The 10,785-nt window shown below is 67.5% G+C and overlaps 1 protein-coding gene across 2 annotated transcripts; it reads left to right on the top strand.

Moving 5' to 3' along the window:
• The first annotated feature begins 453 nt into the window (after positions 1-453).
• Positions 454-8,689, top strand: CSF1 (colony stimulating factor 1). 2 transcript variants are annotated; one of them, XM_066983257.1, is made up of 9 exons: positions 454-607; positions 1,809-1,940; positions 3,683-3,745; positions 4,087-4,266; positions 4,500-4,677; positions 6,283-6,410; positions 6,706-6,761; positions 6,909-6,961; positions 7,255-8,689. In XM_066983257.1, exons 1-8 carry the CDS (start codon positions 587-589, stop codon positions 6,958-6,960), a joined length of 810 nt encoding a protein of 269 aa, XP_066839358.1. In that variant the 5' UTR covers positions 454-586; the 3' UTR covers position 6,961; positions 7,255-8,689. The 2 variants fall into 2 exon arrangements, with proteins under 2 accessions (XP_066839358.1, XP_066839357.1); XM_066983256.1 differs by having other exon boundaries at positions 5,614-6,410; positions 7,255-8,688.
• The last annotated feature ends 2,096 nt before the right edge of the window (positions 8,690-10,785 follow it).

Raw genomic sequence — 10,785 nt, 5'->3', positions numbered from 1 at the left:
GCACATTCCAAGCGCTGTGCGTGCACAGACACTTGTGCACGTGCCGGGGCCGTGCCTGGACGCGTGTGCACAGGCGCACGATCCGAGGGGCGTGCATTGCGCGCACACGCGCGTGCAAGCTCCAGGGCTGTGCCCGCAGCTGCGTGCGTGCGTGTCCATGTGTGCGCGTGCCCGCGGCGTGCCCGCGCATACGAGCGGGTGTCCGACGCCCCCCCCCCCCCTCCCCCCCCCCCCCTTTCCAAGGCCTGGACGCGCGCAAGCGGGTGCGCGTGCATGTGCCTGCGTGCGCGGGGGAGATGGGGGGGAGCCGGGGAGGGGGGAGGTGGGGAGGGGGATACGGGGGGGGGTGGGGGTGGCGGGGCCGCCCCGCGCCCCCCGGCCCGAGCCGAGCGGGGCCGAGCGGAGCCGAGCGGGGCCGCGCCGCGGCGCGCCGGGGGCTGGCCGCCCGCCAGCCCTTTCTCATAAACCACATGCTGCCGCGGCCCTATAAAGGGCAGCGCGGCGGCGGCGGCGGCTCAGCCCGGCCCCGGTCGCCGCCTCGCCCGCACCGCCCGGCCCGCGGCACCCCGGCCCCACGGCAGCCCCCATGCCCCGCCTCGGAGCCAAGGTACCCCCGCGCCCCCCCGCTCCCGCCCACCCCTTGAGCTCCTCGCCGGGCTCCGGGAGACCCCCGCCCCCCTCCCCTCTTTGCCGCCCCCCCTCCCTCCTCCCCCCCGTTTCCCCCCCCCCTCCCAGCTCCGGTCCCGTTGCCACCTGTGCGCCCCCCACCCCCTCCTCGCGGGTGCCCCCCCCCCCCGCCCCGCCGCGTCCCGGCCCCCGTGTCCCCGCCCGGGGCTCGCAGGGGGACGTGGCGAGTGCCCCCCCTTGGAGACCCTCGGATCCGGCCACGTCCCCGGCGCCGGGAGGCTCCGGCCCCATCCCGGCCCCTGTGTCCGGTTGCTTTCGCTCCCAGCCCCGTCCCGGTTCTCGCTTCCAGCCCGCCCCCGGCGGGGTGCGGCTCCATCCCCGTCCCCGCGAGGCTCCGACCCCGGCTCGGTCCCCGGCTGCGTCCCGGTCCCGGCGCGGGGGCGGCTCCGTCCCAGCGCCGGTCCCGGTCCCGGTCCCGGTCCCCAGCCCCGTCCCGGCGGGGCGAGGCTCCAGCCAGCCGTGGCCGTGGCCCGCCGGTGCCCCGGGCAGCATCCGCAGTTTCACAAGCCGGGAGGATTTCTGGGCCGGCTCCCAGGGAAATTCCCCCCGGCCGCCACCCGGGCACCCCCTCGGTGCCGGGATGAGGGACACGCGTGTCCCCCACGGGGGGGCTCTGCCCAGCCCCTGGCGCGGGGGGGTGAGCCCCGGCGGAGCCCCGCTGCCCCCCGGGGTGCTCGGGCCTCCCCGCGGCTCGCAGGGAGCTGGGGGGGGACGTTGGGGTGATGCCAGAGCCGACGCGTGGAAAGAGCCCTGCGGGTGCAGACGGCGGAGGCTGGGGGGTCCGGAGGGTGGGAGAGCATTTTTGGGGGTGGGTGGCTCGGCGCCCCTGCCCCCAGCTGGGGGGGAGGCAGGAGAGCCACGGTGGGGAGAGGGGACGGGGCTGGATGGGGGGGGGCTTGTGCCTCGGCCATTCGGCCCCTGTGCCTGCCGGGGCCTGGGAAATTCCCCGCTGACCTGGTGCCTGAAAATAGCAGGATGGCATGGGCACGGGTGGGAGAGCCGGGGTGCGTGTCTGTGTGTGTCGTCTGCTGCAAAGGTAGCTCCTCTGGGGGGGGAGGCAGGGAAGGGCGGGGGGCTCAGTGGTCCAGCACCGCTCCAAGCCGTTGCTCTGCTGTGCTCAGGTGTGCCTGCTCCGCTGCACCCTGTTGTCGTCCCTCCTCCTCCTCCTCGTCTGCAGCATCCATGAGACGGAGCAGAACAGCTACTGCCAGCAGATCATCACAGAGAAGCACCTGGCCGAGCTGGAGGAGCTGGTGAGTGCCCTCCTGGGCCCTGCCGCGGGACAGAGGCTTGCTTGGGGCTGGGTGGGTGCCAGTCAGCCCCCGTGAGCTCTTTGGTGGCTCCACGAGCAAAGTGACGGCACCCAGGAGCCAGGCACCAGTGGGCACCCGGCACGAGTGGGAGCTGGGAGCGATGCACCGCCGTGCCTTGAGCGAGGGTGGCTGCAGAAAAGTGCCAGTGGGAGAAACAGCTGGGGCCGTGAGCTGGAAGGGGGCAATGGGCACCAGCGTCTGCCACAGAGAGCACGGGGCAGGGGGCGGTGGGGAAGCGGCGGAGGGGACTGGGGCTGTGGTGTTTTCCAGGCTGCGGCGGCCGCGCAGGGGTTAAGCCAAGGAATCTGGCTGCATTCCTGAGTCCAGCTGCTTGCCTGGAAGCTGGGCTGGCAATGGGGCTGTGGGTGGGTGGCAGGCAGCGAGGGGGGCCGCCGGCCAGGCGATGGAGCCAGCCGGGCTGGTGCGACGGGTGCCTTCGCCCTGCGTGGCCCATCGGCAGTGCCGGGTGCTCGCACTCTCCCTGGGGGAGATAAATCCTGGCCCCGTCCCCGCTGCCGGGGCCGCATCCTGTGCTGGCCCTTGGCTCACCTCTGAGGGGGAATTACGTGGTTGCCCGCGGATGCTGAGGGGAGACACGGGAATCAGGGGCACACAGGGATTTGTACGGATGCGTTTGTCGCAGATTAAATTCTGCCGCTGCAGTGCTGCTGGCCTCGCAGCTAACAGGGAGCAGGAGGCAGCGGTGGTGCCACTGAATCCTGCACTGAGCTCAGCCGCCACTTCTTAGCATGTAACCGCTATGTCCGGGCTCACTTTACCTCTTCCTCTTCAAGCACCAAGCTGCGGTGCCAGGAGCTGGCAGATGTTGTATCTGCAAGCTCAGCTTCCTCTGCCCGGGCTGTTCCTGCAGCCCTGTGCCCCCAGGAAGCCTTTGCTTTGCAGCCCACCGGGATCAAAAACGGGCGCGTGGCGGGGGGAGAAAGGGGATGGTGCAGGTTTGAATGAGAGCCACGGTTTCCCTGCTGGAATCGCAGCCCTCTCCTCCTCTGGCCGTGCAAAGGCGTTTGCAGAGCCGGCCCTCGCTGCAGCCCCGCGGGATAATGGAGCAATTGTTTCCAGTACGGCACAGCTCTTCTGGCAGCCCGCGCCCTCCCAGCCTGGGATGCGGGCCCGGAGGCGGGCTGCACGCCCTGGAGGAGGGCTCGCCTTTGGGGCGGTTGTTTGGGGGATTTTCCTCCTTTTGCAATGGGAAATGTTCATGGCACGGGGCTCGGCTCAGGTCTGGGCGGCCGCGCTGCCTGCGGGATCCCAGCGTTGCGCAGAGCTGGGGATCTGTGACCTCGGCGTCACGGCCGCACCCCGGCGTGCTGCGAAGTGCCCCGGTGCAGGAGGCGGCAGATGCTCTTTCGCAGCCTGGCTGCAGCACGAGCTGGGCTGGGAGGGGGGGGGGGGAGGAGGAGGAGGATGATGGATGGGGAGGGAGCGGAGGGGGAGGCAGGACGTCCCTGGTACGGGGCCATGCTGGCGGGAGGAGAGACCTGGCCTTGACCTTAGGGGAGCGTCTGGAGGAGGAGGAGGGTGTGGGATCGGGGTGGGGGGGAGCGGAGCCCCCAGCACTGTGGGTCCGGGGGGCTGGTGCACACCCAGGCAGCAGGGCTGGGTCGTGCCCCCTCCCGCTGCGCTGCGTGGCTGTGGGGTGACACCCTGCTCTGTCCCTGCAGGCGGACACCCAGATGCAGCATCCGGGCAGGGTCTCCTTCAAGTTCATCAGTAAGGTGCAGCTGGTGAGTGGCTCCTCAGCGGGTACTGGGAGATGGAAGGGGACAGGGACTGGGGCTGGCTCCCTGGGTGCTTTGGGGTGTCCATATCGGGGTGCGCCCCTTTTGCCCACAGACCCCATGTCCCCTCAATCGTCCCCCTTTGCAGGAGGCAGGTCAGGCCCCTCGTGGGGAACTTCCTAGCCCTTCTGGCCAGGCTGTGAAGTCTCAGCTCAGGCAGACCGTGGGAGCACAGGAAGGCATTTTGTGTCTCTGTGCCTCAGTTTCCCTAGGGGGGGTGGGACGGTGGTGCTCCCCGTACCCATGCAGTAACCAGTCTCTCCTCTTGGGGGTCCGTGCCCTCCCAGAGCGACTCCGTCTGCTATGTGAAAGCTGCCTTTCCTCTGCTGGGCAAGATCCTGAACAGAACGGTGTTCAAGGAGAACTCTTCCAATGCCAAGAAGATGCAGATGGTGCGCAGGATGTATGACAGCATCGATGAGAACGTGGACCCCTGCATCAGGGAGGAGGATGACAAGGAGCGCATGGTATGGGGTCCCCTGCCCGGCCTGGTGGCTGCCAGACCCACAGGGGTATGGGGCCGGGTGCTTGCCTGTGGGGTGGGCGCATCCTGGAAGTGGAGCGGAGCTGGGTGGCTGTGGGGAGGGCCCCTAAGTGGGTCAGGCCCAGCCGCGGGTGCAGCACCGTACCCACAACGGGGACACCGGGCAGGATCAGGGCACGTGCTGGGACCCGGTGCTGAGCCCAACTCTTCCTCCAGCTCTCAGAGATGTGCTTCGAGGAGTTCACCACGTCCCCCTACGAGATGCTGGCGCTGGTGAAGCAGTTCTTCCAGGACATCAACCTGCTGCTGCAGAGCAAGGAGACCTTCGAGAAGGACTGCAGCCAGGTGTACCGCAGCATGTGCGTGGGGCCCAGGCAGCCCAGCTCCTCGCCAGGTAAGGCACCGGGGCTCTGCCTCTGCCTGGCAATCCCGGCGTGGGCTCGCCTGCATGGGGCAGCTTGAGAGCCGCGTGTGCACCTCCTGCGCACACGTGGGCGCAGCTCGTGTCTGTGGGTCTGTCTGCGTTGCTCGGCTGGTGGCCGTCCCCGTGGTGTCGGCGAGCTCTGTGTCTGCGTTTGGGGAAGGGGCCAACCACCCTCTGGGGGTGGGAAGAGCTTCAGAGAGGGGGCCGCATCCTGCTGGGATGGGAAATGCAGCTGGAAACAAGGCCAGAGAGAGGCACCGAGGGGTGTCAGGAGGCAGCTCCGTCGGCACGGCTTGAGGCATCATCAGGCTTGGCTTCGTCTCCAAAGACTGAGCATCTGGGTTGGCAAAAGAGCCGGCATGCTGCATGAGCTCAGCTGAGCCCCGTCGCTGCCCCGTGCCTCAGTTTCCCCTGGGAATGGTCCTGTGGAGTAAATGCCTCCAGGCGGGGCGAGGCTGAGCCGCCAGGGCGAGTGCTGCCCGCTGGGGTGGAAGAGCCCCTGCTGCCGGCCGTGCTTGTGCGAGCACCCACGCTGTTGTCTGCATGCCCGTGGAGGAGGTGTCTCACTGTCGTCTGTGCTGGGCTGTGCCTTGCCACCGCACCGTGGGGACGTTGAACCTGGCCAGCTCCTGCCAGCGATGCTGGGCCGTGGATAACCCGCTGCTGTCAGCTCAGGGGACCCGGTGATGGGGCTTGCTTCGTCCTGCCTGGTGCCTGTCACCTCTGTCTCGCTGCCACGTCTGGCCCTGCCTGCTTCCTGCCTCCCCTTCGCTCTCCTTTTTGGGGCTGTTTGGTTCGCATGGGAACGTGGGGGTGCTGGGGGTGCTTCCCCTGCCTCAGATCTGCTGTCTGCCCCTCTTGGAGGCTGGTGACCCCACGGCCGTCTCTTCTCTCTGCTTCTTTCAGGTGTGGGGACAGATCCTGACTGCAATTGCCTGTCCCCTGCCCTCCCTTCTGCCACCCAGCCCTCCCTATCCGCTGCCACCCATGCCAGCAGAGAAGTGGCACCTGCTAGTGCCCGGGTCCCTTTCAGCCTCCTCCATGGCACCCTCGCTGAGTTAGGCAGCAGCGCCCTGTCTCAGTCCCCCAGTAGCTTGGAGGGCAGCTCAGGGACTGACGAGGTCCCAGGAATTGGGCTCGGTGACACGGAACCAGCAGTGTCCCCCACGATGCAGCAGACGGCTGGAGCCGAAGCCCTCCTGGATCTGGCTGCCGCCGCCGTCCCAGAGGCCGAGGACGTCTCCATCCCCTCCCACGGGATGGCGGAGGGGGGCACCGGAGCCTCTGTCCTCCCGGATCAGCCCTCCTCGCCCCGCAGGATCAGCACCAAGACGCCGGCAGCGTCCCCCAGCACTGTCTCTGTGGGCCACCGCGGGGCCAGGATCCGTCCCACGGAGACACCCGAGCCGGTCACGCAGCTCCGCTTCTCCAGGATGGCCCCGTCGGCGCGGGGCCGGGCGCCGGGCAGCCTCGGGGACGGCGCGAGGGCGCGGGGCTGGGGGCTGAGTCGGCTGCGGGATCCCGAGGACGGCGGGGCCGGACCCAGCTTTGACTCGAGCTTTGTTCTGAGCGCAGAGCAGCGTAGGAAGGAGCCGAAAGCCAGGGAGAGCCACCGGGAGCTCCTGATATACGTCGCGGTGGCCAGCGTCGTGGCTGTCTTGCTGGCCATGGGCGGGCTGCTCTTCTACAAGTATAAATCCAAGGTGAGCCCAGCCCTGGGTGCGAGCATCCTCGTCCCTCCCTGCCTCCGTTTCCCCACTCGTCTCTTGGATTTCCAGGGGGGTGCCGTGTGGGTTGACGTGGGGACCGTGTGAACCCCCTTCCTGTCAGTCCCCCCGTTACGGGGCAGGGGGATGCAGAGCAGGGCGGAAGGGTGTTACTGGGGAGATTCCTACCCCCTTCTGGTTTTGTCCCCCTGAGTGTAGGGGGTGGGAGCCTCCCCCACTGGGAGCCCCGTTCCCAGGGCTCACCCCCCCCGTTCCCTCTCCCTCCACGCAGGTCCTGGAGCGGCCACTGGAAGAGGGGGGCTGCGACCCCGAGGAGCCAGAGCGGAGGTGGGTGCAGGGGCACCCGGTGCCATCACAGCTCTTGGTGGAGGGGTCCAGGGAGCCCCCCCACACACACTCTGGCTGTGGCCCCCGCCCTGGGGACCCCAGCTGGGGCCATCCTGCCCTAATCCCCTCCTGGGCTTTTCTTTGCAGGGCGCTGCAGGGAGCGAGGGGGTGCCCGGAGCTGGAGATGCAGGAGCTGTGAGGTGAGTGGGGGGGCCCAGGGGCAGGGGCCGGACCCCTCCCTGTCCCTGCAGGCGCTGACTTTGCTTTTTGTTCAGCTGCTGGCAGTGCTGAGCAGGGTGGGGACGCATGGACGAGCAGGGCTGTGCCCTGGCGCTGCCAGTGTGCGGTTTTGCAGCCTATTAATTCATTATTAGGATTATACGCATTTAAATAATATATTAAATAATGCATTTGGTTTTTTTTCCATTTTTTAAAATATATTGCTCCCCACCATAGCCTCGTGTCCCACTGACACTTCTCCTGCTCTCCCCAGGGCCCCAGGCGGGATGTGAAGCTGCTCGGGGGACGGACGGGGATGCTCCTCGCTGTGCGAAGAAGGGCCGGTGCGCGCTGGCCCCGCTGCAGCCTCCCCCCGGCGGCGATGATGCTCACACTCCCCCCTCCCTAGCCCCACGGCGGGAGACTGCAAAACCACGGGCAAAGACGGAAGGGTGGGGGGGACGCACCCCCTGCGGGACCCCGGCACCCGGGAGCACGTGGCTGGAAGGCGCTGGAGCATCACCAAGGGGCTCTGCGGGGCCGGCGGCGGAGGCAGGGCTGCGGTGCACGGAGCGTGGCGCTGGCTCCGGGATGGGGACGGGGTCGGATTTGGGCTGCGCTGCCTGGAGCTCGGAGGGGAGCAGCTCCCCGGATCCGGCCAGGATTCGCCGCTGCCCATTGCTCCTCTCCCACCCCGGCACAGCAGGAGCTGGAGCAGCACCCCGTGCACCCCTCCTGCACCCCAGCTGCTGAGGAGCCCTGGCCGGGACCCCCCCACCCGTCTGCCTCCCCGTGCCTGCACAGACTGCACGCCCCGAACTGCAAGGGGAAACCCTCACACTGTGAATATTTAATGCCCCCAGGCAGGGGGCGACGCTCGGTGCCATCCCCGTCCTGCTGCCCCTGTGGCACGTCCCACGCACCTGAGCTGGCCTTGGGAGCTGCCTGGCACCGCTTTGTGCATTAGGGTTTTATTTTAATGTGGCGGATAAATGCCTTTATCCGGCAGAAATGTTTTTTTTTTGGGGGGAGGCGGCTCCTGCCTCCCCACAAGGGTATTGCCGCGAGCTGGCCTCGCCCCAGACTGGAGTTTTGCAACTGTGCTTTGGAGCAGGGGAAGGCGGCGGTGCAGGGGCTTTCGCGGGGGTGGGAGCTGGAGCGGCCCCCGCCTGGCACCGCCTCGGGGCGCACCGGCAGCACCTTGGGGTGCAGCTGCCCCGGCCCTGGGCCCCATCCTGCCCCGCTGCGGCGTTCCCCCGGCCCCGCACTGAGCGTGGCCGCGCTGCTCTCTGGATTTGAAGCATTATTTTTATACAGTAGAAGAAAATTGGAACAAACCACACTTTTTAAAGCATTACTATTAATTTTTCTATGTGTATTTATGACGGCCAAAAGGAGATGTTTCCTGGGGTGAGAGACCAGTGTAAGTCAGGAGGGAAGCCCCGCAGCAGGGTGCCCAGGCTGGGGCTGGACCCGCTGCTGGTGTAAGCCCCCGACTTGGCACCACTTTGCACGGGGGGGGGAGACAGCCTGCGGTCGGACCGGGATGGGCTCATTTTGCCTCTGTTTTTTTTTCTTTTTTTTTATACAGTGAAATATTTTATATGAAGTCATTTAAAGAAGTCTATTTAAAGAAAAGAATAGAAAATGGCTTGTATATTTAATATTATTAATAAACACAGATGTGTAGCACTTTGCAATGGTGGGAGCTGACTTGGGGGGGGGGAGGTGGGGAATAGGAGGATGCATCTTGGGATGGGGGTGTCCCAGCCCGGATGTCTGTGCTGATGGGGGGCACGTTCTGCGGGGTGTGGAAGGGGGGCCCTGGCTCCCAGAGCAGAAGGGATGCGGGGATGGGGACAGGGATGGCTCCATGTGCAGCTGCGTACCTGTGACTTCTGCCTGTGCTGGGGGGGCCGTTTCAGCTGCTCTTGCCTGGCCCCCTGCCCCTTGGCAGGGAGCTGGGGGCTGTCCCGCTCCCTTCCCCTGCAGGAAAGCCGGGGGAGGCAGTGTCCCGGCCCCGGGGTGCTCCAGCTGCCCCAGCACTGACCTGGGACTGGTCCAAGGAGCGAGGCTCGGATCTGCAGGGAGCCCCCCCGGGGGGCTGGGGGCTGCAGGGCGAGGTCTGGCTGCGGCCAGGGCCCGGGGCCGGTGCTGGGGTCAGGGTCTGCGCTGCCCCTGCCCTTTTCCTGTTGATGCGCTCTGGAGTTCACGGCCGCGGCAGGAGGGCGGCAAGATGGATCCGGCCTTCCTGCTGCGCGGGGCATTCCACCCGCATCCCTACGCTGCGAGTGAGGGTGCGGGGCTGGACCCCCCCCCCCCAACCCCAAAATGCATGGGAAGGAGGCGAAGCAGCTGCTAAAAGCAAACACACTTGAGGCCGCTTCCTGCGAGCACTTCGCTTGGCGAGGCAGCGCACCGCGAGCTATTTCCTTCTCCCCCCTCCAGCTGCCCCAGCCCCTGTCCCGCTGCCGCCGCGCACAGACGGCTCCCCGGGGGCACGCGGGGGGTCGAGGAGGGGGCTCTGCCGCTGTCTGCAGCCCCGCGACGGGCCTGAGAGGGGTCTGCGGCTCAGGCAGTGTGGGGCTGAGCCCCTATCGCTTGCCCCTATCGCTCGCAGGGGGGGCAGGATGGGGCCGGGGAGCCCTTTGTGGGCTTTGGGGCCGCGTTTGCTGACAAACAGGATTCCTCGAGGGGAGCTGACTCAGCCCTGCCCTTCCTCTCCCCAGCAGCAGCCGGGGGTTTCCCAGGTCCACATCCCCTTCCCAAGGAAGTGGGACCTATATATATCCCGCCGATCCAGGCCACAGTCATTATGGTCTCAGTGGGGGGGTGCTTAAGGGCAGAGGCTGCCCGGGCGGCGGGAAGGGGGTGGGCAGGGTGCCCGGGCTGGGGGGGCTGGGGGCAGGCAGCCCCTGCCCTGCAGGCGGCTCCAGGTGGGAGCCGGCGGCAGAGGAGAGAGCGTTAACTCTGGAGCTGAATGATGGCGGGGCCGCGGCCACGCAGCACAGCTCGGCGGCGTGGCGCTGTCGGAGCGGAGATCCCGGCTGCCGGGGCGGGGGGTGAGGAGCCCCTCCCGGATTTACACCCCACCTATGCTCGCCCCGACACCCCCAAACTGGCAAAAGCGCAGAGAGGAGGTTTGGGGGGGCAAAACCAGCTTTCAGTGCCCGCTTTTGGGAACCATATAGGTAGGGGGGAGTGGTGGAGCCATCCCCGTCGCTCCTCGCGTGTACAGGAGGGTGGAAAATAATCCCCTGGGGCTTGAGGGGGGCAGTGGGTACCTGAGACCCCCCAAAATGTGTTTTTATTTGGTATGCCTTAAAAGCAGACGATCTGCTTCAGCAGTGTTAAAATGGGGCGGTTTTGGGGAAAAGACCCTTGGGCACCGCATGGCTCGGCCTGGGGGCACCCTCCCTGCAGCGTGGGGGGCTCGCGGCCCCCAGGCCCGAGGGGCCCCGGGCAGCCTGGCCGCAGACTGCTGACGGGGCAGCGCCGTGGGGCCGTGGATCCCCCACGGCCCTCGGGCGGCACGAGCTGGTCCCGGCCACCCCTGGCGTGGTGCTTGCCGCCTCTGGCGAGAACCAGCCCGGGGCCGTTTTGTGGCCAGACAGAGCGGTTTTGGTTAAAAACGTTATCTGCAGGCCCCTGTGGGCCGTTAACCAAAATGCTGATGTTGGCCCGCTCCGCGTGCTGCGGGAAGGCCAACGCCGCGCCCCGGCGGGGTCAGGCCTGGGGGGGCCGCGGCTGGCGCCCGCGGGTCAGATCCTGGGGCCTGGGGTGCCCACAGCCCGCGGCCCCCCAG

Source organism: Anser cygnoides, chromosome 25, assembly GCF_040182565.1.
Source record: "Anser cygnoides isolate HZ-2024a breed goose chromosome 25, Taihu_goose_T2T_genome, whole genome shotgun sequence".
NCBI classification, from domain to species: domain Eukaryota; kingdom Metazoa; phylum Chordata; class Aves; order Anseriformes; family Anatidae; genus Anser; species Anser cygnoides.
The sequence above is the reverse complement of the archived record's forward strand: the minus strand, read 5'-3'. Positions and strand labels throughout refer to the sequence as shown.

Coding starts and splice junctions, on each gene's coding strand:
- CSF1 (XM_066983256.1), top strand. CDS start 587: ATGCCCCGCCTCGGAGCCAAG. Junction 1,941..3,682: donor TGGCCGAGCTGGAGGAGCTG/GTGAGTGCCCTC, acceptor CTGTCCCTGCAG/GCGGACACCCAGATGCAGCA. Junction 6,411..6,705: donor TCTACAAGTATAAATCCAAG/GTGAGCCCAGCC, acceptor CCCTCCACGCAG/GTCCTGGAGCGGCCACTGGA.